This window comes from Phaseolus vulgaris, chromosome 9 (assembly GCF_051622355.1).
Source record: "Phaseolus vulgaris cultivar YP4 chromosome 9, ASM5162235v1, whole genome shotgun sequence".
NCBI lineage: Eukaryota > Viridiplantae > Streptophyta > Magnoliopsida > Fabales > Fabaceae > Phaseolus > Phaseolus vulgaris.
In genome coordinates, this window is record NC_143506.1 from 32,041,437 (window position 1) to 32,067,704 (window position 26,268).

At 30.9% G+C, this 26,268-nt stretch overlaps 1 protein-coding gene across 2 annotated transcripts; it reads right to left on the minus strand.

Moving 5' to 3' along the window:
• Positions 1-13,890: 13,890 nt before the first annotated feature.
• On the minus strand, positions 13,891-15,545 carry LOC137821354 (RNA-binding protein csdA). Of its 2 annotated transcripts, none has more exons than XM_068625907.2 (4): positions 15,446-15,545; positions 14,648-14,999; positions 14,216-14,286; positions 13,891-14,087 (listed from the first exon to the last, which is right to left on the minus strand). In XM_068625907.2, the coding sequence occupies exons 2-4, from the start codon at positions 14,983-14,985 to the stop codon at positions 14,074-14,076; spliced, it is 423 nt and encodes a 140-aa protein (XP_068482008.1). In that variant the 5' UTR covers positions 14,986-14,999; positions 15,446-15,545; the 3' UTR covers positions 13,891-14,073. The 2 variants fall into 2 exon arrangements, with proteins under 2 accessions (XP_068482008.1, XP_068482009.1); XM_068625908.2 differs by having other exon boundaries at positions 14,648-14,990; positions 15,446-15,524.
• Between the last annotated feature and the right edge of the window lie 10,723 nt (positions 15,546-26,268).

Genomic DNA, 26,268 nt, shown 5'->3' on the forward strand with positions numbered 1-26,268 from the left:
AGCTTTAAACCCTATAAACCCCCCCTGTTCAAAAAATTGAAAAAACTAAACCAAAATTCAAACCATCTAAAAAATTCAAAGGAGATCTTTTTTTTCTTAATTTGGTTAAAGAAAATAATGGAATGCATATACAACTGATGGTTAAATCATTTAATAAATGATTTTTAAGATAAATAAAAATAATAAATGTTCATACATATGATATTTATAATTAAAAATTACACAAGTTTTTTTTTTTTTTTGGAAATTCATGAATAACTTATTATGAAAGAATATTTGGGTATTTCATTTTCCAGTTGAGATTGAAAGAGTTGTCAGTGAAGGTTGAGATATAGGATTAACCATTTCTTGAGATTAGGTTATTGCTTTCAAAAAAGATTGTCATAGATGTTTGCAGCTATGTAGCTATTGCAGATGTTGCAATGTTCAGATTCTGAGAGTTGTGTTTGTGTCTTTGCTCATTGTTGTTGAAGGGCATCATTGACCATTTGTCGATGGAGTCTATGATGTTGGCAGTTGGAGGTGCAACACTCTAAGGGGGTGTTTGGATGGTTCCCTAAGAATCTGATGAAGGCGGACCTGGCAATGGCTCGATGGTTTGGAGCTCCGTGACCAAATTGGCAGCAGGAACTTTCTTGTAAACTTTAGCTTTAATCTCAACCTTAGTTTTCTCTATTGATAGCCTTATTTGTTCTTCCTTCAACTTTCTTCTTTCCTTTAAAGTGTATGCTTTCAACTTCACTTCTTCTTGTGATGTATTTATTAGAAAGATGAGTCATCTATCAACTCAAAGAAGTGTTTGAAGAAGTTTTCATGGTTTTCATAAGAATGCTTTCGACAATAGAGAAAATAAGGCAAAAAATAATAATAATTTGCAAAAGAAATAACAAAATGAATTAAAGGTAAGAAGATGAATTTAGCTCATAGAAGAGCTCAATATAAAGGAGCTAAGGATAAGTACAATGAAAAATAGTCACTTAAATAAGTTCTTTAGGATAAGAACCAAAGTATAAATAAGTTCTTTAGGATAAGAACCAAAAAGTATAAGAGTGTCATATTCTCACAAAGTTAATTATATTCAAAAAAGCAAGAGTAAATTATACTAGGAAGGGACGACTTTTATTTATAAAGTGGAGTTTGGATAGTTTTTACAAATGGGAGCATTCAAGTGTCTTTTAAAAATTTTGGATGTTCAATACTTTGATGAAGACACATGAACGAAGTTAACCCATCACATGTTATTGAAAATGACATGTCAAGATAGTTACAACTTTCACGTGTGCTTGAAAAAATATGTGGAGGTAGTTAGGTTCATGTTGCTTAACTACCTTATTAATGAGTTAATTAATCTCATGAATATATGTGAAAACACAACAAATACATGAGAAGGGAGAGTTGAATTTTATATTTAATCTTTTTTAAAACTTTTCATAAAATAACGTTTGATGGATTTGAACAGACAAAGTTTAAGCTAGACAAAGTTGTTTTTTCTTAAGAAAAGTGTTTGACAAAGCTCATTAAATGTATGTTAACAATGATAGTGTTAGAATATATGGCCTTAAACGAGAGGGGGTGAATTGTTTAAGAAGGATTTTTGAAAACTTTTAAGCTTAGAATGGAAATACTTCAGAAGAACCTTGATTGAGAATTCAGTTTTTCCAAAACAAACAGCAAAAAGCACAAAGCTGGAAAAACAATCGGTTGTTTTAACGAAACAATCGGTTGTTTATACCAGTTCCAAAATATCAAACTGAATTAAAGAGATAGGGATAGAGAAATTGTACACAGTTATTTATACTGGTTCACTCCAATCCAGAGCTACATCCAGTCTTCTCAGAAACCCTGAGGAAATCCACTAAGCAATCACCACTTGATCACTTACACCACAACCAAGAGAATGACCTTGAACACCTCAAGAAACACACTCTCCTTGGCCGACACTAAGATTGTTGATCTTGAACACCTCAAGAACACACAGCCAATCTCAGCAACACACACAAACGAATTGTTCAGCAGTTTACAAATATTACACTTGTTACAGATGAAAATCTGAAATCAATACAAGTAGAATCCCTATTCAGCACTTTGATCAATCTCTCAACTCGTTAGCCATCTCAGAATACTTTGAAAAACTCTTCTTCTTAAAACTTTGTTTCAAGATTCTTAATATATCAAAACTGTTTTTCAGAATATATCTAAGAATATAGTTTGTTATCAAATCTTAACAAACTCTTAATTGCATTTAAAATAGATTGGTCAAAGCATTTAATGACTAGAGCGTATTCAGTTAAAGCATTTAAAGCTCAGTCAAAGAAAACAGTTTTTCTGTTATGGTTTTAAAACAAACAATCGATTGTTTCCTCAAATCAATCGGTTGTTTTGTTACTTAACAAAAACACCATTCAAAAAACAGTTTTCAAACTTTCTCAAAACACCTAAGTGTAAACAATCGGTTGTTTCGACAAAACAATCGGTTGTTTCAACTTAGTTTGAAAAACATTTTGCTTTGTTAAAATTGAGATGCTAATTGCTTTGAGATTTAATCTAAATGTTGATTACAACATTGAACTACCCCAGAACAAGACTGAAACCAGCACAACAGCAACAAGCAAAGTAGAGGCTTCATCATCCTTCAAAGGATTTGGATTCTTCAAAACATTGAACTCCACTTGGTTCAACAGATAGAAGCAATAAAATACTTTTAAAAACTAGTTTTCTCAAAGTTCTCCTTCTTTTATTAGATTTAGATAAATAACATGCAATATAAAAGGAGATTAGATATATTTACTCAAAGTTATTTTTATATTGGTTCGTCTGACAAGATCAAACTATATTTAGTTTTTAATCAACATAATCAAGATTCCATTAACGCATACTAACAATGTAACTTACAAAATAAGTATTATTTGAACTCAATCACTTCTACAAGAATTCTTTAAACACAACTACTTAGGCTACAACAACAAGTATTGTTTGAACAAACTCGTATCTTCCTAAACTACAAGCATTCTTTGGACATAACAACTTATGGCTAAGCGCGAATATTATTTAGATCCAACCACTCCTAGTTAAAACAATTTGATCAACAAAGGTTTATGATCTAAACGATCACGAGTTTCACTTACTAAAAGAGAATATCTTCCTTAAGACAAATACAAGTTTGAGCACATTTTATAGTTTGTTATGAACGCGTACAATGTTATTTCTCATAGAGAATAAGGTTAAGCATTGTTTAAGATTACAAGAGCTTTTTCACGATCTTGTTTAAAGAGTTTCATCAACCCTTCTTCTTCGCATAGGTCTTTTATATATAGAATTAAGAAGGAAATAGCCATCGTAAATCCCTTTAGAGTTGTTATGAGGTTTTCAAACCTTTCATCTTTTGTGTCTTGCATGTGACCACACTCAAACATGTAAATGCATTAAATGCTCCAATACAACATTAAATATGTGTGGCTTCTTTATGCAACTCCTCTTATATACGACATGACCTAACACAACTTGTTGACTCTGCAAGACTGACATTTTGTCTTTTATGTGTGGGTCAACTTTAAGCATATTTTTAAGAGATTTTGATGTGGATACTAATGCAAGATCCTCTTGAAAGAAACAAAGGGATGAACATTCCCTACACATAAAACAAATATTTATAAGTCTTCGACGTGTATTATGAATGCTTCGATAACACATCGATTTTGTTTGTCCAAGGAAAAACTTATTAGATAAAGTGTACAAGCAAAGTGTATGCGTTTATCCAGTCAAATGAAGCAAACACATTTATGTTTGTTCGATCAAATGAAGCACATGAACAAAAACTCTTGTGTTTGTTTGCATATAAGTTTGCTTTTGTATAAACCTGATGTTAATAAAAATATTTTTACACTTTGTTGTTTATGCACATAATCAAAATCAGATAAAGGATTTATTGAACATTGATCAAACATTGTTCCTCTATACTTTTTCTCTATTTTTTTCTCTTGTCTTTTCTAAATTCTTTTAGAATAATTTAAAATATTTTAAAATATTACAAATTTAGTTGTCTTCTAATTTATTCTTTAAGATCTTTTGAAGTCCCCCTTGTACTTATCTTTATTATTAGTCATTGAAAATACATCACCTTATTTACTAGCTCCTTAATAGTCACATTAATTGTTATATTCATGTTAAGTTACACCATCATTTACTTTAGAAACATTAAACTAGGTCACACTTATATAATTGTTGTCTAAACATAAAAAGGGCAACAATTTTACAAGTGTGGTTTAAGCATTACCAAAGATCATGTTCGTAAAATCATTGCTTATTTATAACACTTATAAAATTGTGGCCTAAAAGTTGAAAGTGTAGCACTTTTACAAATGTGACTTATAAATCACTATATACCACATTTTTTGGGTCATAGATGTTTGATGACTTTTTACGGCAAGTGCATCATGTTGTCATTAAGTAATAATTTGTCCCTAAGGACGGATATTGAAACCACAAGGAGTAGTTGAATAATCAAGTAAAAGATTCACTAAATAGAAAATAGAATAATAAAGTTTGTTGGAATTTGTTATGATTGCAATGATTAATAAGAAAATAAGTCAAAGAGTTTGTTGTTTCAATTGGGAAAATAGGGATTGGGGTTCATCTTTCTCACTCTTTTATATTTTGATTAGCATAGCAATATTGTGACCTTTGATTAATATTGATGTTCGTATAAAAATCATTTATTTCTATTCCTCGCATATAAAATTATTAAGATGTTTCCTAAATATCGATTTCTCACATGTTTATAAAAAAAATTATTAGTAAGATCAAACATTGATAACAATTAACATTTCAAATCTATTCTTAGCATTCAAATACGTTAAGCATTATCATTTGGGTCAGAAACTTAGAAGTACTTTCCAGTTAAATCTAAATTTTGAGATCAAGGCGAACAAGCATTACTAACAAAATGATAATATCAATCATCAATCAAGAACAAAATATTATGTTTAAATATCACCTCAATACATAAGAATTTGAACAAATTACTCATAATCTCAAAAGGTATAATTAGTCGCACATGTTGGTTGTTACAAATATGGAGAGCAAGAAAAGAAGATTTCAAATGTTTCTCCTTGATGGCCTCCTCCTTTAGGGTTTCTAACACCTCATATTCTCCCAATTGGATCCAATTCATTCAATGGTGTTTTCTTCTCAATCTTGTGTGTTTAGGATTGTGCCTCCAACCTCCTATTTAACCTAATTGTCTTAGGCTAAGTGACTTCTCGATTGGGTGTTACTGGGCTCGTCTGGGCGAGATTCACGAAAAAAGGCCCAAAGTTACTGGAGCAATCTCGCTTGGGCGAGATTAAGCTCGCTTGAGCGAGATCCTCTACGGGTGTTTGGCTTAGGCAAGTTTGGACGAGCTTTGGTGAGTGTTTGGTGTGTTCTAGCTTTCCCATTTTAGCTTTGTATATTCTCATTTTGCCCAATCATCTTCATTCTTCCCTAGAATCATGAAATTAATACAAATTTGAGAATAAATCGTTCTTATTCAAATTAAAATCACAAAATATATAAAAATGTATAAATTCATAAATTATGGGTTATTTTATCAATTAATATCCATAAGTGCATGTATTTTAATATGAAATATTACTGAAATCTGGCACTTATCAATTTTTAAGCCACAATTTTGTGGCGTAAGCTTTAAAAAAAAAAGAATAAATCACATTGAAAAAATGCAACCTAAAATAATAAAAATAGGCATTTTTAAACCATATTTAATTAAATTTTTCTTTAATATAGGGAACGATTATCAAAACATGGTTATTTTAGCCACTACAAGGAAATAACAATTTAGTCACCGAATTTAGCGACCGAAAATTAGTGGTCGCAATTTGCAACCGGAATAGCCACCAAATACCCGTAGTGTCAGATCTGCGACCGAAATAGCAACCGATTGGATTATTTATCATGTTAGTTAGTTTGCGACCGAATCCGCGACCGAACATGAGAGTGACAAAACCATTGGTTGCTACAGTGGTGGCTGTTTCGAATAAATTGGGAAAAATATATCTGCAACCGAATTAGCGACCGAATATGTTTATTTTTTAGCCACCGATTTTATTTCGGTCGCTAAATTTTATTGTTTTTTTCTGCCACCGAATTAGCCACCGATTATGCTTACTTTTTAGCCACCAATTTTCTTTTGGTCGCTAAATATAAATGTTTATTTTTGTCACCGAATCAGCCACCAAATTTATTTATGTTTTAGTCACCGATTTTGTTTCGGTCGCTAGATATAATTGTTTATTTTTACCACTGAATCAGCCACCAAATACGTTTATTTTTTAGCCACCGAATTTCTTTTGGTCGCTAAATATAATTGTTTATTTTACTACTACTATTAATAATAATAATAATTCATTTTTATTTTAAAAAACTATACAGGTATCACACACAATTTTGAATATTAATGAGTACTCATCCGTTTAAAAAATAATTAGTTGTATCACTGGTTTCTTTTTCTATTTAAAAAATATATGTAAAATATATTTGTAATTTCTTAAATTTAAATAAAATTTATTAAATATTTTTTTTAAAATATTAGCTCAAATAAAAATTCTAAATAAAATTACATAAAAAAATATTATTATTAATAAAATTAATCCTTTAAAAAAAGTAAATTACACTATATAATTAAATTTAAATAAAATGATATCTTTAAAATAACTTTAATTTTATAAAAATAAATAAATTTTTAGAATTAAATTGTAAATAGTTTTTTAATTATTAATTTTTTTTTATTAATAACACTTTTTTTACTTGTTTCTATTTTTTTTAATTAAAAATTATTACAGAGGTAAGTATCTGCCAGTTAGAAATTATAAAATGTATTAATATGAAAAATAATTAATTGATTAAAATATCCATATTTACTATCATGGATATTTAAATACTTATTTAATATTTATTTTTTAATTTTACATGAATGTTATATTTTTTAATATTATTTATAAAGAGGTGCCTTCACTAAAAAAAACGTGACAATTAGATAAAATTTGGAATTTGTTTTTTTTAAGCTTCAAAGTTAAGTTGCAGGTGCTGTTAGAGCACCAAATACCCAAAATTGTTGATATGAATGAAGAAAGGTGCGGAGGAAGCTGCAGGCGGTGGTCGGAGGAGGAGGAAGTTGTGGGTGGTGGTCGTGGTGCGAACGGAGGTACGAACAGAGGCGAGCGGAGGTGTGAGCGGAGCCGAGCGGAGGCGAACGGTGAGAACGGAGGTGCGAACGGAGGTGTGAACGGAGGTATTTGATTGCTTGCATTAATTTGTTGTTGGCTTTAGACATGGGAGTCTCATTTCTAATTTGTTTTGTAGAACTTGACTCTGTAAAATTCATTGCAGGTCATTACCCAATTCTTGAAACTGGAGACTCTACTTGATGATAGTGTGAGAAGAATATTGAATTACAAATTGAAAGGGGTGGCACATCAAAGAGGTTAACTTTGTTGGTGAGATTTTTCATTCTTGGATATTTACTCTTGTCTAGAGACAATTTAGTTGAATATGACTTGACTTACGGTTTCAGAGGGTGGAGGTGGTGGCTGTTTGAATGAAGAAATATGTCTGGAATGTTTATCATGTTTCTTATATTTATGATGTTATATTTTTCCTTCATTCTATTGATCCATGTGTCTCTGTATGCCTGCCTACATTAAAACAACCAGTTTCGGAAAATATTTCTAAATTGATTAATAGCCTGTATATAGGAATTTCAAACATCTTGCCTTCACTTTCGAAAAAAACCTTATAAACACAAACAAAAAACAACAACGATCAAAACTATATACTATATGATTGATTGAAAATAGCTACCCCTAGAGCCGTATTCTTTTGGCTTTTTTCTTTTCTTAAAGCTTCATCGTCATTGTTGTTATTTCGTTTATTTATTAAGTATATATAACTTCTTTTCACCTTGCACAAAGACAAATGCACCGATCAATATTAGTTCCCCTGTTGCTCCAGAAAGGCTGGCCAAATAATGAGCCCCAACACCAAGAGCACCAGCTGTCAATGTTGCAATGGTCCTATTTAAACCTTTTCCTAGAGTGGCTCCTAAAAACGTGCCATAAATTACAAATACAATGGTTAGTTTAACTGTGGAATAAATAAAAAGAAAACAAAACCAAAAACATGGTTTTGTGTATCATGATCATTGATTAAAATATGAACAAACTAGCTTACCGACTGTGTACTCAAAAACCACCACTATAGTCATCACAACCCACATTGCTGATAGACCAAAGTTCTCATAGAGTGGTTGATAGTAATAGAAAAGAGAAACCAGTGAGATTGCAAGCCCCACTTTTAGTGAATGAATAACTTTTCTAGGATCATCTTGGGCTATCTCTTTGTGTGTGGATTGTGTTACATGTTGCCCACAAGCTTAGAATTGCAACAAAACTGATGGCTGGAGACACTTGGCAACAATCATCTATTAATCCCTATATACAGGCTTGCAACTAGTTTGAAATCCCTAAAATATCTAACCTACCATGACATTTATATGAATTTAAATTAATAGACAGAAAGAGAATATAAAAGATAAATCTGTCATAATAATAAAAGAAATATCTAAAACTACTCAAAATTTGAGTAAGGCAATTGGAGCAAGTGTAACAATCAAGATTCCTTCCTTAGTTGTATTTGTTCTTCTTGGTTTTCCTCTTGCGGTGAGCATGAGTTGTTTGACTTTTACATTTAAACTATTTGTTGCACCACCAGATTTTGTTTCCTTATAGATCTTCTCAAGCAATCATTCTATTAGCTTTATTAAATACCTAAGGGAGTGCATGGCATAATAAATTTCCCATATATGTGGCAGATTACCTATAATGTTCCCTTTGCTGTCACAGCAGAGTTGACGGCTGATTCAGGAGGTGACCTAGGTTGGTATTAGTTGTAGATAGTTTTGATATCCTGAATATTTGGTCTTTTAATGTTTCTGATCTCAAGATGCCTGTTGGTTATGCAGGATTGGCCATAGGAGTTCTAAATCTAGCAATTGTTATTCCTCAAGTATTTTTCTTTTTCTCAAGTATTGCTGTGTTTTACTCCACCTTTCTTAGAGTGAACCTTTCGGAGTTACAAAATTATCTTGTTTTATCATTGTTACATGTGTCTGTTTATACTACTACATTAATGTTGTGCAATGTGGTGTTTTATCTTTCATATGCAATTAACTCTCCAAAATTCTTCCTTATTTACTAATTTTGGACACCATTCCAATTGACGTCACTTTAGAACAGAGTGCATAAAATTTATTTTTTACTGAAAAATCACAATCAATATTAAAAAGAGGTTTAATTACTCGTTATGTCCTTCTAGCTATACAAATTTTGTCTTTTAGGTCGTGTAATTATAATTTGGCCATTATCTCACTCATTATTTCGATTACTTTTAGTTTTTATGCATACCATTTTTAATTTGTTAGTCTCAATGTTTAAATTCATAGAAATTAAAAGAGATTACAATAGTATGTATAAGACTAAAAATATGATCTTTACATGAAACTAAAATGTAAAGTTTGTTCAACTATAGGGACCAAATTAATGGTTGAACTTTAAAAAATAAAAGGTGAAAGATTTTTCCATCTGTTCTAAACTTGCCTCTGCATTCATTTCCTTAGTTTGTAGTTTCTTCTTTCTTATTCTTTTGTATGATATCGGGATGAAATTGTTGGCAATATGGTTAATCAATGGTTGATTACATCTCAATTTTTATTAGTTTTCCATGATGGTGACTAAACCTTTATTATTAGGCTGAAGCTAGTTTTACTTATTTTAATGATCTTTTGATTCAATATGACATTCTTCATCTCTCTTGTCTATAGGAAAAATATATATATAGCATATCAAACAAAATGAGCAGATGCGTAAACAAAATAAGGAGATGTGCAAACAAAATGAGCAGATGCAACAAATCAGTCAACACATTCAAATGAATAATCCCATATCAGGTTCTTCAAATCCTACTACCAGTGGACATCATAAAGGAGACAACATTAGAGATGATAGTTCAGAAGAAGATTAGTTGAATGTTGAATTATATAATAGATTTGACTCTTTTAACTAGTTTTTAATACTTTTCGTTGTGTAATACGATTTACTTTTAATTTGAGTACAACTCCTTCTTAAACTTTGTATTTGAAGTTCATTAGTATTTAGCTTGATTGAATTTTGAGTATCTATAAGCAGGTTTGAATTTCTTTATAAAATGGTTAAAATACCATTTTAAATAGGTATGAACAATACATATAAAAATAGCCACCGAAATCGATTTTGTGGCTATTTTTACAAAAAAAATAAAATTAGCGTCCGAAATAGAATCGGTCGCTGTAATTAAGAAAAATATTTAGCCACCGAAACAAATTAGTCGCGGTCTCCATTTAGCCACCGAATTAGCCACCAAATTTTTTTTAATTAATTAATTTAATCCATTAGCGACCGAAAATGGCGGTCGCAATCACCTCTATTTCAGCCACCGATTTAGCCACCAATATTTTATAAAAGTTTGGTCGCTAATTTGGTTTATGAATTCTGGTGACCAAATTTTATGCGACCGATTTAGCCACCGTAATTTCGGTTGCTAATTTGGTTTCTAAATTTTGGTGACCAAATATTCTGCGACCGATTTCGCCACCAAAATATGGGTGCAAATTAGCGACTACTTTATAATTCGGTTGCTAAAGGCTTTGTGACTAGGGATTTTGCTTCCATCTTTATTTGGTGACTGTTTCGGTCGCAAATACGTTTAGCGACCGATTATTGTACTGTTAGCGACCGAATTTGGTGGTCGCTAAAAGTGATTTTTTTTAGTGAGCCAACTTTTTTGAAATTATGAATATTTTAAATCACATTTAATTAATCTATTAATAAAATTAAAAAAAAAGTATGCTTTCGAATTTCAAATATATGATACCTTTTGTTTTGTTTTCCATTATCCAATATGCACCTAAATCTAAATAGTTTTCATTGGTTTATAAATCAAAATTCAAAACAAACTTTAGTTCTAAAATCCAAATCCAAATTATTCATATATACTTATTAATATTGTTAATAATAAAAATTAATAATAACAATATTAATATCATTATTAATCATAATAATAAATTTAATAATATTAATAATAATAATTTTATTATTAATAATAATAATAATCATAACATGACTACAAAATTTGTTTGTATAATGGTGATAAGTTTTATGTTTACTCATGGAACATGAATTTGATTTCCTCAAACAAACAAATTGTTAATAATAATAGTAATAATGATAATAAGAGATGCAATTGTCACAGTTAAACAAATGTGACTTAAACGTAAATGCAATAGTTAAGAAATTGTTGCCTAAAGAAAAGGCAATAGTTGAAATGCGTGTTGCCTAAAGTTACGGTAAAAAGTGTCAGCAAAACAAATGTAGCTTAAACGTAAATACAATAGTTAAAAATCTATGTCTAGAGAAAAGGTGTCAGTTAAAATTCGTGTTGCCTAAAATTATGATAAAAAGTTTTGCTTAAACGTTGACAAAAAAGTGTTGACTATTCTACTAGTCTAAGACAATGATTTTAAAAGAAAACATGACCATGGGAAAAGATTGTTGTCTTTGAGTTACGTTCAAGGTAGAATGCTCCACAACTGGAAAACCATTGACTAAAGTTTAGACCACGATTTTATGTTGTTGCCTAAAGTGATATTTGTTGTAAAGATTGTAGAGAGTGTGAAACTTGTATAGTATAGACTAGAGAGACTTTGTGTGCTTTGTTTGGAGAGATGTTGTGCACTCAATCTTAAACTCAAAGGAATTTATAGTTGACAACCTGAAAAGGCTTTATGTACTTTTCTTGAAGAGGTCTTGTATAGTCAAATAGTTAAAAATAATAACTTTATGTACTCTTTTGTAAGTTAGAAGTAGTCGTAATAATACTTGTAATTTATTTTGAATAGTGAAACTCATTATTCATTATTGTTTAGCTTCCAAGAATAAAGAGTATAGCATAGTTTGGGTAAACCAATATAAATTTTGTATTATCACTTTTGCTTCTATTACTCAATTATTATATGTTGATTAAGGTTTGTGAAAAAGTTTAATAAAATTTTTATAAGTTCTGATAGACATTTGTGAAAAGTTTTCCAAACATAGTTTAAAGTAAGTCATCTTGAATCCTTTCCTTTTTTTTTAAAACTAACTTGTACATAGTGACATCTATTTCTATTTCAGTTTAGGAATTGATGGAGAATTCCTACCTACCACAACTTATATATATATATAGTTTCACTACATATTTTTTCACTTTAGACCATGCTTACATATCAACGGATAAAAAAATATTGCTTAAAAGAGATATAAACAACAATTTTTTTTATTGTTATCCACATAGTAAAGTTTATTTGTCTTTAACTCAAATTTTTTAGAAAAAAACGTTGCTTATTCATTTTAAACAACAATTATAAAATGTAGGCAAAAAATTAAATTATTATGAGTATTTTAGGCATTTTTTTTTAAAATTGTAAGTTCTTGAACTTTTGATATAATTTTTTTCCTACCTTGAATTTTTCATAGGCTAGTGAGTAAAAAAAGTAATCTTATTTGCCACATTGTGATTATTATTGGCAAGTTTTGTTACATGCTTGAAATTAAACTCAAATTCTTCACTACATGGATTATTCAGTCAACTTGTGATAAAAAAAAGTGTCTAACCACTACAATAATCTATCAAATTAACTAGTAACAATTTATTCATACATTTAATTGTAAAATAATTTTAAGTTGTTAAAAACTTCATTTTTTAATGTTTTTAATTTGTTTTTATTTATGTATTTAAAGGGAAATTTATAGTAAAAAAAATAAAAGAACCCATGTTAAATCCTTTTTAGTAGGGACGAACCATGTAGGTTGATCAATAGCCCGCTATGAAAAATGTAGGGTGAAACACGTGCAGGTCATGGATGAGGCAGAACGGGTCATTCCACTAGTCCGCATAATAATAAAAAGGATGTTTCTTCTTATATCCTCTCAAATTTTTTCTTGCACCCGATCAATTCCAAAAATCAAATTTCGAAAGTCAAAATAGTTGTTCTAGATTCCAAAAGGTAAAATAGTTGTTTCGGAAATGTTATTCTGAAATTTTTTTCTCTTCAAAATTTCCATTTCGAAATTTGACTTTTATGTTATGGAAATTAAATTCCAAAACTAATGAGGTGCAAGAAGAAGTTTGATAAAGTACAGAAAAAAATACCTTAATAAAAAATACAAAATTATCTTCTCTAACTTTTGATTCTCATCAACAAATAGATTAATATTTATTTTTTTAATAAAAATTTAATTTTTTTTATGCAGATAACCTGCAGACATACAAACCATCCATTATACGAGATGAATCAATAGATTCAACCCACATTACTTAAACGGAACGTAATAACTTCACATACATTTTGCGAGTCAATGCATGGTGAATCAATACCGGAAGGACAACCGGTATTTGCACCTCTATAGATAAACCCGAAGCATTTACTAACATAATATTCCCTTTTAATTGTAAAGTAATTTTAAGATGCTAAACGCTTCATTTTTAATTGTTTTATTTAATTATATTTAAACAGAAATTTATAAATTTATACTAAAAAGTAAAAGAACCCATGTTAAATCCTTGAAGCACTTGGTAACATAATGTTCCACCGGCACACATCCCTCGACTCAACTTTCCTTAATCTCTCACATTGCCTCCGTGACATACACACGCAAATATTCATGTGCAGTAGGGTAACCAAAGAAGGGATAATGGAAGGTTATAGTTTGTTGACAGATTTTATAGCCTAGTTATCTCATCTCGGTTAGAAATCAAAGGAAGATATTCAAGGAAAATATATATGGATTTTATAACTTTCTTGTGAAAACATCTAGCAGTAAACAACAACGAAAGAAAACCCTTTCAAAAGCTTGGCCATCACTCTATCAAAGGACCTTAGACCTTCATTAGGGAAAACAAGTTTCCAGAAGAAAGATGTGAAGTTAAAGGGGGTCGAAATTTGCTCTCTCAGTCTGCATCACCTGAAAAAGAAGTAATAAACGTGTTATGGAACTAAGGATGAATGGCCAGTGCTATTGTAACGAACATGTCAAAAGTTTTCAAAATAATTACAGACAAAACTTCACGAGGGTTAAACTATTATTCTCACCAAAATTTCTGGGTGTTTTGCACTTGAAACATTCTGTTCTGCTAGCATAGTTATGAACTCCACAGCCAATTCTGATACATGGGATTAAAGAAAATAAAGCTCAAAGAAAAAAAATCGATTCTTATATTTCCTATTGTGTAATATGTAAGAAAATGAGTTATTTTACTTTGACCAGTGACCACCATTCGTATTATTCTTTCTCAATTATTATTATGGGCTCATGGCCCACACTCTCCTTTTTCATTGTATGTATGTGTCATGCAAGGCAAAGAATAACTATATCTCTGAGTGGAAGAAAGGAGCATTGAATACATGAAATGTAGCTTTTGCATGTTTTAAACTACACTGCTCGTGAGTTTCTTATAGTTGGAACAAAAATGCAGATTGTTTGTTGAGCTATAAGAAAATTATATGATGATAATGTGAACTAACCTAGTGCAAATCCAGTCACCAGTTTTCCAGCCAAGGGGATGATTGCAATCAGAAGCATATCCTCCACAGGCATCCATGTTTTCTCCAAGTCCACAAGAATAACCATCTTTCAATGCACCACATCTGTAGCAGCTTGATCTGCTGGCATAGTTGTGAGCTCCACAGTTCATAGAAGTGCAATACCAGTCCCCTGCCAAGGCTTCAGTCAAGTTGTATCTGTAAGCTGTTGGGTCAGGGCCTCCAAATTTGGGGTATCCACAACTTTGGCATGAATCCCTCTTCTTGAAATTTATGTGCTGGCAAGCACCACACATCCAATCTCCACCAGACCAGCTCATGTTTCCTGTTTAATCTATTTATGTATTGTTAGTTTTAGTAATTTCTTGTTGAAAGGCACCAAACACTACCACCTTGACTTGACCACTGCATATTAAAAGCTACCAGACACCATTTTATACCTATTATTTGGTCAATATAACTTTAAAATTGTTCCATGTTGTAATATGGTATAAAGTTTCGTTTTAGTAATAATAGAACATATCCTATGTTTTATTAAACGACATCCAAAAAATCTGTGAAAGTGTTTGTTTGGATAGGAACTGTGTTCATAGTGATAGCATACTCTCTGTCATTGCGGCTCATAGCTGATGTTGTGGCTGTAATGGGGTCTACAATTTAAAACCTTAGATTGAAACGTGGAAGTTTTATTTATAAGTCGAAGAAATTTGCATATGATATGCATGAATTGATAAATTATTGTGGTATGAACTGTAAATGCAGATACAAGAAGTTTATTACCTTGTGGGAGAGTAAACGATTATAGAAGTATGAGGCAGGGAAATTGTTGTTCTTAGAGAAGCTTGTGATACAGATGGTGAGTCCAGTGCTTGGGTGAAGGGCTATATGAACTAGCCTGTGATAAGATACTGTGGGTAGGGACATGATTTATCAGTTCTCTAGATATCAAAGAATTATCCTCGTCAAAGCTTAAGCTTTTAGATAGAAAATTCTTAGATGCTAATTTTATAAAGAATTAACTTTTTATCGTAATGTATGTTGTTTCCATAAAAAGAATTTTAAAAGTTGAAATTCTTGAATTTTGTCGTACTAATTTAATTATTTAAAATTAGATAAATTTAAGTTCACTTATAAAATATAAAGATTTTTTTTTTTACTTTTTCTCTCTCAAATTTTTGTATATTTTTTCATATTTAATCTTTGACTCGATTCTGATATTGTCAACTTGAGTTAAGTTAGTACATCGTTGACTCGATGAAAATTGATGAGTGATTGACTATATATTTTTAGACCAAGATTAATAAAAATGATTTTTCTATAGTTAGTAGATTAATATTATTTTTCATTTCTGATTTATTATAGGGTTTTTTTTCAATATCAACAATTTTTTTGTATTAATGTTAAACACAACTTTTTCAGTTAATTTTGATAGATATTATTTTATATAATATCAATTACACACTAATTTTAATTCATGTCATTCTGGATTATTATATTTTCTATTAATGTTGATGATGAAAATATAGATCAAAGTTATTTCTTTGACTAAAATTAATAAATTTTTCTCGTCACCATTAACAATACTAATTTTCATTCAATGTAAACTAAAGTATTTTCATCAACACTTTTCTAGTTAACGTTCTAAGAATTATTTATTTATACAATTATTATTCATGTTTAAGTTTTTTAGCAGACGCCAACTTATTTCTTGATTGTTGTGAAAATTTTTCCGTTGATAGTATCTATATTTTGTCAACAGTATCTATATTTTGTCAACGTCTTCATAGATTTATAGATTTGAAATGTATCTATGTTATTTTTTTATAACGGTTCTTAAACGGATTTGGGACCTAGAGAACGATTACTTTTATTTTTGTATCTGGTTGTCCTGGTATTCCTTAATGTGTTTGTGCTACCTGATGTACTTCCTCCCTCTCGGTCGTCCTGCTCCACAAGCGGGGATGATACCTGCAAAAGACACTCCAACGCTTAAGTCAGATAGGGTGTCGGTATTTGGGTGTCAGTATTTGGGTGTCAGAGTACTCTAGATAATGTACATTTATTCTTGAAATGCGTGCTATTTATATTACCTTAATGAGCCTTCACTGTTGGATCAGGTTAAAGGAGTTGATTTACGTTTAGGGTTGTGTTAAGCCACCATTTAACCATGGATTAGTCTCACTAATCTAGTCATGCTTTGACTTGAACATTGTGAATCAGTCGGCCACACACGTGTGACGTAGCCGTCTCTTTATTACTTAGGTGGCGATATGGACCGAGTGCTGACCGACTCACTGAGTCGTCCGGCCGTACCAGTACAATAACTAATTTAAATGTTTTATCCAAATTAAAAGATTAAAATTTAATTTATTAGAATTTAAAACGTTAAATAATCTAAAATAAAAACAATTCAATAATATATTTAAATTATAAAATTTCTAATCGAAATAAGGTAAGCTACCTATAGGCCCTATGTGTTTGAAAGGGAGGAAATAAATAGGCTTACTGCAGTTTATGTTGAAATGATCCAAGTTGAACGTATTCATGGCATGTTTGCTGCAATTTTATATTATTTTTTCAAAAAAAATCTAAAAAATATGATAAAAATAAGTGATTACTTTAATAAATAAGTTAAACCAATTATATGTAATTTTATTGGAATACAAGTTCAAAAGAAATTTATAATATATAGATAAATTCAATGGAATTAGATTGCAATTAGTATTCAGAAATAAGCTTGATGGAATAAAAAAATTAAATTAAAATAGATGAAAAATTTATAAAAAGCTGTAATTTCCACTTAAACAATCGGTTGAGAATGTCAAAATTATGCCGGTAAAACTTAAAATATATTTAATTGAAGAAAAATAGAAAATAAATACAGATAAATAAATAAAATAAGAAAAAATAGAAAAAAATGGAAAAAAATAGATATGGGAAAGAAAAGGAATGTTGAAATCAATTTAATTACATGGATATGTAAATTCACTCTTCAAATCTGTTGTTTTTTAAAACTTTAATTTGAAAGTCATTGAACTTACCAACCCTTTTCTTTCGCAATCAAAATAACTTTTTTAGTTATATACATGTAGTCTCTATTAATATAGATCATAGAAAATAACATGATTCCCTTTTATTTAGCCAGGCAAATTTTAAATTCACTAATAATATATTATATTAAGCATGCATATATATAAAAAATTATTATTGCTCTCTATTTCTATGTTTCTTCTGATTAAAAAAAAGTTACATATTAGAGAAGAGTAAATATATTTCTGATAAAGGTTTTACATCAATTATAAATAAAAATACTTTATAATATATATAAATAAGTATAAACTTATTTTTTATGAATCAATCTTAAAAATTTAAATTAAACTTAAAATTATTTTTTAATATTACTAGAGTTACATAACATCTATTTAGTAAAAATTTATTGGATCGAACAATTTTATATTAAATTAAATTTAAAATTCATTTTCTAATGAACTTCTAATTATAGGTCAAATATAATATAATTTTTAATAAATCTTAAATATCTTTTTACCAGAAATAACACTATAGGAGTGAGATAAAAATGTTATAATAATTAGAATTTTCTGCTCAAATATTTAATAAAATGAATTAAATAGAGGAAGAAACTACAATGCATATGTGCACACTTTCCTTTTGTATTTTTTTTTTCCTTACAATACCCTTCTTTACATGATTCCAGTGCATTATTGCAGAACATATCCATGGTGTGAGGCTTTATGAGGGGAAGCTGTTATGTGACACTGCAAGAATCCAATTGCCCCCCTAAATAATATTATCAAATATCTCATCCATTCTTTCAAATTGATTCAAAAACAATATTGTTAAGATTAATTACCATATTTGATTTTTTTAATTGAAATTTAAAATTTTATCATTATTTGTTATAACTTTGTTACTAAAAACATTTCAGAAAATTAAAAAAAATATATATATATATATATATATATATAAATTGTTGACAACCTCAACTTCTAATCAAGATAATATATTTTTTAGTATATTTTTATTTATTAGATGAAATTTAGACTAATAATGTTCAATATGTAAAAATATTACTTTGACAATCTCAAAGTTAAAGACCTCATAGTAAAAATTTAGTGTATAGTTGTCAACTTATTAGTATTTTAAATATGTAGAATTTTTATCTTAGGTAAAACTAAGAACACATTGATTGATTTTGAAGAAATAGTATGATGAAAAGATGTTATAAAAAAAGTGTGTTAATGAGCAAATAAACCTTCACTGGGTATAGGCTTATGCAATGCAGAGTGTGAGAAGAAAGTGAAAAACATTATAGAGAATTGATTCGTCTTTGATGCACATCCATTACCAACATCTTTTTTGCTTGCTTTGGCAATAATAGAAATGCCATTCTCAGATTCATATCCAACAACTAACATCAATCGTAATGGCTGTTCAAAATTGAGGGTAACATGAACTCAAATTATAAGCCTCATGATATGATTCCCATTAGGGTTCTTCACGCACTGCCACATCTTCTTCACACAATAAGTATGGCTTATTTCTTTCTTTCTTTATTTAATTAGCAAAGTAACAGTGATATTAATATGTTTTAGAATAAGAATCGCGGCGACCAGACGCCGTTCTGAATGGACAGATCTACCTCATAATCCGTTTTTCATACTAAATATCTTAAAAATGCCCAAACAACAATTTGTATGCAAGAGAAGTGGCCAACCTCCTTTCTTGCCCCCTTTATTTTTTTCAAAATGGCAGGAAAAATATATTCAATTTCTATCTTTTTACCCTAAATTTATGTATCACATTATTGGCTTGGTTTGTTTACATACTAAATATCCGATCAGCTGAAATTAATCGACGAGACGTGAAAATTGCAGTTGCAGTGGCATCCAAAAACTAGGGTTTTGCGTGGTGGTAGCGATGCTCCAAAGCTAGGGTTGCGTGTGCGTTTTGCAGGTGTGTTGGTTTGAGACGGCACGAAGTGTAGTGCGACGACAGTGACCATCAACAGTGGTGATGCGGAGTGCGAATAGCGACGGTGCGCGTCCTGACAGTTGCGGTCCAGTGCGGCGGAGCGCCAGTGCAGTGGGGACTGCGACCAGGTCTGTTGGTGAATGATTTTGGGTGGTGCAATTTTTGTGTTCTTGATTTAAAAAAAATTATCAAGATATGAAATTAGTTGCACTGAGTATCTCGTCTAATCGTTTGAGATGACAGAAGACGGGAAGTTCCGAATTAAAAAATTCGATGGTACAAATTTCAGTTGGTGGAAAATGCAAATTGAGGATTTGTTAGTTCAGAAAGATTTGGACGTGGTGTTTTGTGACAAACCAGAAAAGGTGTCTGATGCAGAGTGGGCAGGTTTGATCAGAACCAAGAATGTTGCATTCAACATTCTGAAGGAGAAAACAACGAAAGGTATCATGGAAGCATTGTCTAACATGAACGAGAACCATATGCAAACACAAGGTGTTTCTGATTAGAGAATTGGTAAACACAAGGATGAAGGAAGACAATTCAGTTACTGAGCACATTAATAAAATGAATTCAATCTTAGTCAAACTTACTTCAGTGGGCATTAAGTTCGATGATGCAGTTCAAGCTTTACTACTGCTATCGTCTTTGTTTGACAGTTGGTCTGGAACGGTTACAACAGTTACCAGTTTAGCGGGACCCGATGGATTCACTTTTGAGAAGATTTGTGATCTCATTCTTGGCGAGGACGTCCGAAGAAGGAGTTCCGGGAAATCATCTAGTGAATCACTATATGTCATCAAAGGTAAGAAAAATATCAGAGATAGTGGGAGCAAGAACAAAAGAAGGAGTCAGTCAAAGACTCGGGATTGCTCAATTGTAACATGTTGGAACTGCAAGGAGGTGGGGCATTTCAGGAATCAATGCCCAAATGATAAACAAGTCAACATTGCAGAAGATTTTGTGGACGATGACCCCTTAGTTTGTTGCGCGGATAACAGTGTAGATTCCTGGGTCATGAATTCTAATGCTTCATTTCATGCTACCCACAACAGTGAAGTTGTAGCATCGCAGAATCTAGTTATTAGAGACTTTGGAAAGGTAAGATTATAGCATACAACATAACTATTGATGTTACGGGCATGGGTGACATAGTATTGAAGACGTCAGTCGGTTTCTGGACTTTGAAGGATGTCAGAGTTGTTCCAAGCTTGACAAAAAGAGTTTGGTTTCTATTAGACAGTTGGTCGAACAGGGACATGATGTGAAGTTCGGAAATCAGCAGTGGAAGGTCGTCAAGGGAAATCTTGTTATGGCCCGCGAAAGAAAGAGAGGTTCACTGTATATGGTAGAATTACCATTTAAGGGAGTGACCGTCCCAGTTTGGAAGATAAACAAAGTCCGGTTCACAGAATCTCGTGGGCAGAAGATGGTTGTCTTTACAAGAGAGAAACCCAAAGCCATAGGCCAGATTCAAGATGAACTGGAAAGGTTCAAGTAGACCAGTCAGAGGTACTTATGGTAGTGAGAGCACGGGTCGTGCTTCAACTGAGGTTCCTAGATGACAGTGGGTTAGGAGAGTATGGAGTAGGTTTGTTGAGTATGGAGTATGTTTGTTCTCAAGCTATTCCAGGATCCGACAGTTCGTGTAAGTGGGAGGCGGTAGGAACAAAGGACGGGTCAGTGGTAGTTTCAGTCATGACGAACGTGTTGAAACTCAAGGGAGTTTCAATGAAGTCTTCAATATAATTAAGAAGGGTGGTGGCAACTAGAGGTGGAACATTAAGTTTCGTTGACAGATTATAGAAGTACATGTACACCGTTAAAACGCATGTGAACATTTTTCCGTGGCTTCAAATGGGAGATTGTTGAGTGTGAAGCCAGGACCAATTGGGTTGGGCTGACTAGACACCATATTTTAGTGAGTGGGCTTAATCATTGTGTCCCCTTTATAATCTCTATTTAAAGAGATCATTGTGCTTTTAATTTAGTGGGCAATTGGAAAGAAATAAAACCTAATTGTTGCCCGTGTGGATGTAGGTTGCAGTTGGCGACCAAACCACATTTCTGCAGTTGATTTGTGATTATGTGGGTTGTTTCCGCGTGCGTTTTCCCATCAAGTGGTATCAGAACCCGTGAGACTTGCATATGTCATTCCACATCCCAAATGGCAAGAGACTATGAATGAAGAATTGATGGCGATTGAGAAAAATAATACATGACAGCTCATTGATCTTCCAAAAGGACACAAAGCAATTGATGTGAAGTGGGTGTACAAGACTAAAGTGAAAGCAAATGGTGAGACGGATAGATACAAGGCAAGGTTGGTGGCAAAGGGATTTGAGCAAAGAGAAGGCTATGATTACGAAGAAATATTTTCTCCTGTAGCTCGAATGGAAACAATGAGATTAATCATTGAGTTAGCTGCACAAAGGCAATGGAAAATTCACCAAATGGACATTAAATCTGCATTTCTAAACGGCTCACTTGATGAAGAGGTTTATGTAAAGCAGTCGTCGGGTTTCATACAATATGGCAAAGAGGAGAAGGTGTACAAACTAACTAAGGCTTTATATGGTCTTAAACAGGCACCAAGAGCTTAGAACAAAATGATTGATTCATTTCTTCATGCCACTGGATTCAAAATATGTGCATCAGATCATGGTCTTTATGTAAAGACTAATGATTATGGAGATTTGCTAATATTATGTCTTTATGTTAATGATGTGATTTTTACAGAAAGTAATCTCAAAATGATTGGTGACTTCAAGGATATCATGATGAAGGAATTTGAGATGACTGATCTCGATCTTATGTCCTACTTTTTGGGCATTAAAGTCATCCAAGGAGACGATGAAATCTTCAATCATCAGAGGAAATTTACTGCTGAGTTTTTAAAGAAGTTTAAGATGGAGGATTCAAACCCAATTAAGACTCCAATTGAAACTGGAATTAAGCTCACGAAGGAAGGTGATGGGCGAACTGTAGATGCAACATACTTTAAGCAGATTGTTGGGAGCCTTAGATATCTCATGTGTATTAGACCCGACATATGTTATGTTGTGGGATTGGTCAGTCGATATATGGAGTCACCTCAACAAGTTCATTTACAAGTTGTAAAGAGAATTATGCGCTACATCAAAGGTACTGCAACTTTTGGTCTATTTTATTCTTCATCTAAGAAGATTGAGATTATCGGATACTCTGATAGTGATTGGGGTGGAGATTCAGACGAGAGGAAGAGCACTAGTGGTCATTGTTTTATGATCGAAAAGACTGTTTGCTTGTGGTCATCAAAGAAACAGTCAATTGTTGCATTATCTACTTGTGAAGCTAAGTATGTAGCAGCAGCAAGAGCTTGTCAATCAGTTTGGCTTAGGAATATCATGACTCAAATTGGTTTTAATCTAGATGTTTCAATTAATATTTTTAGACTAAAATGTCATGATATGAGTTTTAAGAACAGAAAATGTAGTTGAATACAGAAAAATAACTATTTTAGAGAAGAAAATATTTTGAAAGATTAAAATTGATAAATGAAAGTATTAGATGAGGGGAAAAAGAAGAAGAAAGAGCATATTCTGGTTGTGTTGGCATGGATGGAATTTATGAAGTCCTATGAGCATGTGTGGTGGTGGAGGAGTGAGTGCCATGGAAAGAATAGTCAAATCCATAGTGCCATCAAATATCAATTCGTTATTGTTGACCTTTGTCTAGCTAAGGGTTCGATAAGGAAGAATCCTCATCACCAATGTTCAGCAAACATAATGAATATTTCGCCAACAATAATTAAATCATTTGCTTACTTCATTTTATATTTTTCAACAAAACCACAATACCATATCTTCTCCATCAAACAGTCTCCCTCTTTATATATATATAATCCTTTTAAATATAGAAAAGTATTACTAATAACATGTAAAGTTTTAGATAAATAATCAAGAACTATTAATTTATTTTGTTTTTAGTACAATAATAAAATTTACAATTTTAGTATTCTAATTTTATTAATTTTATTTGAACTTCCTTGATGATTTAAAGTAATTGAACACTTATTTAATTTTTAATAATTATTACGTTTGTTTATTGGAGTAAAATTTAACTTTAATATGTAATTATTTTAAAAGAACTATTAAGAATTTTAAATTTTGTGTTGTTGGATTGGTATCTAAAATTTGGGATGACCAAACCAAAATAACGATAGATGAAAAAAAGGTCGCTAAATCGTTTGTCATTAGAACTTTTATTGTAATCTGGTTGTTATTTCGATCATAAATAAGTTTAATGACTAATTTTTACATTTTAATGACATGATTGTTACAAGACATTTTCTTATAGTGATAAATCCTTTAAAGATTATTTATATATTAAAGTTAAATTATTTAATTAAATACATGTGACAATTATTAAGAGTTAATCACAAATTTAATCATATTAATCATCAATAAAATTCAAATTAAACTAACAGAATTAAAATTGTTATACTAAAATTGTAATTTTTATTATTATACTAAAAATATATATATTAATATTTATTGTATTGAAGTGATTTATCCTAAATATTAGAGAAATATGTATCTCTACTAAAATATAAAATGTGAACTTAATTTTCTTAAATGTAGTTTGATTTAGATTTTCATTTTAGTATTTTTTTTTTCATTGTTTAATATTAAGCTTTATAGTTTAAAGTTATTGAAATTTTATTATATTTAGTTTTTATTGTGAAATAACAACCTTACCTTCAATATTTTGCCAGAACAATAATAAGTTTGACGGGATAATTATATATGTATAACATGTTTACGTTGTTAAATCATTCATTTGTTCAAATAAATTGATAACACCAAAAGTAGTTGAAAAGGGACTAAAGTTAAATAAGGTTTATAAAAAAGTTAATTATCTCATTAGATTCAATGATGATGTGCATTATTATCTCATAAAATTGTTTCACTTTCAGTTTAAATTACTTTTGAGAATCAAAATGGAGTTTTTATCATTATGGAGTTATTTTTTTTACTTTTTACCAGAATGGGATCCGTTTAAAAAAAATTACAAAATGGGGTCTGTTTAAAAAAAAATTACAAATTTAGGTAAGTCGTGCCAATTCGACATGACTTCATATGCACAAATCGTTACAATTAGACACGACTTTGTCATGTCATACTGAAGTCGTGCCAACTTGGCACGACTTCTGCCACGTCATATTTTTTTAATTTTTTTTATTGTTTATATATTGGGTAGTAAGTTATGTAATGTTAAAAATTAATTTGATACATAATTTTCTAAGAGTGTTAGTTTTAAGGAACAAAAAATTGGATAATCGTGTATGGATCATGTTTGAATTGAATGAATAAATACATAGATAAAGAAAATGAGGAAATTAATAATCAAACTTGAATTGAATTTTATTATTAAGCTTGTTTGTGCAAACAATTGCTTCTATTGTGACTTTTCGTTCTACAATATGAACATTTTTTTGGCTTATTTGGAATTGAATCATCTATTTCGTTACGAATGTGTTGAGTGCTAAGTCTTCCTGATTGATGTCGACGCATGATGGGGTCAGGTAAGAAATTTGGTCCCGTGTAAGTAGACCAATAATCCTGATTTCGAACTAGATTAAATTGGACTTCATAAGACTTTAAAATATTGTGCAGATTGTATACTGGGGCCACAAATGTCGTTATTTAAATATCGTTATAACATTACATAACTTACTACCTAATATATAAACAATAAAATTATAAAAAAAAATTATGACGTGGCAGAAGTCGTGGCAAGTTTGGCACGACTTCAGTATGACAAGGCAAAAGTTGTGCCAAGTTGACACGACTTCAGTATGACATGGCAGAGTCGTGTCTAATTGGGACGATTTGTGCATATAAAGTTGTGCCGAATTGGCACGACTTGACTAAATTTGTAATTTTTTTTAAACAGACCTCATTTTGGTAAAAAGCAATAAAAATAATCCCATTATGGTCAAAAACCCATCAAAATGTTACAATGCTAATTATATCTATAAGAAAATGATAAAAAATGGTAAGAAGAAGAAATGTTTCTTATTCTCTCATGTGTATATTACATCACTTCATGTATACTAGGAAATATTTAGGGAGTTTCTCTCCCCAAATTACAATCTAATTAGGTAGGATACTAATCATGAGATTCTATAATTATTAAATTAATTGCATATAATTGGGTACAATATCGTCAAATATTGCATACAATAATTGCATATAATTTGATAATTATTATTTCCTTAATACTCTCATCATGTTGGTAGGTGAAGATCAAGAACCCCAACATGTGTCGTAGCGTCAAAAATCGTTCCTTGCCCAATGCCTTCGTAAAAATATCTGCGAGTTGATACTGTGTCGGTATATATGAAGGACTGATTATCCCAGCTTGTAATTTTTCTCGCACAATGTGGCAGTTTTGTGCGTTCATGAAATAATGGGTTTGCTGCTATATGTAATGTCGCTTGATTGTCATAGAAAAGTTGAACTGGCAAGTTACATGACACTTTTAAGTCCTGCAACAGATATCGCAACCAAACTATCTCCAAACAAGTATTGGCCATTGCCCGGTATTCTGCCTCCGCTGATGATCTT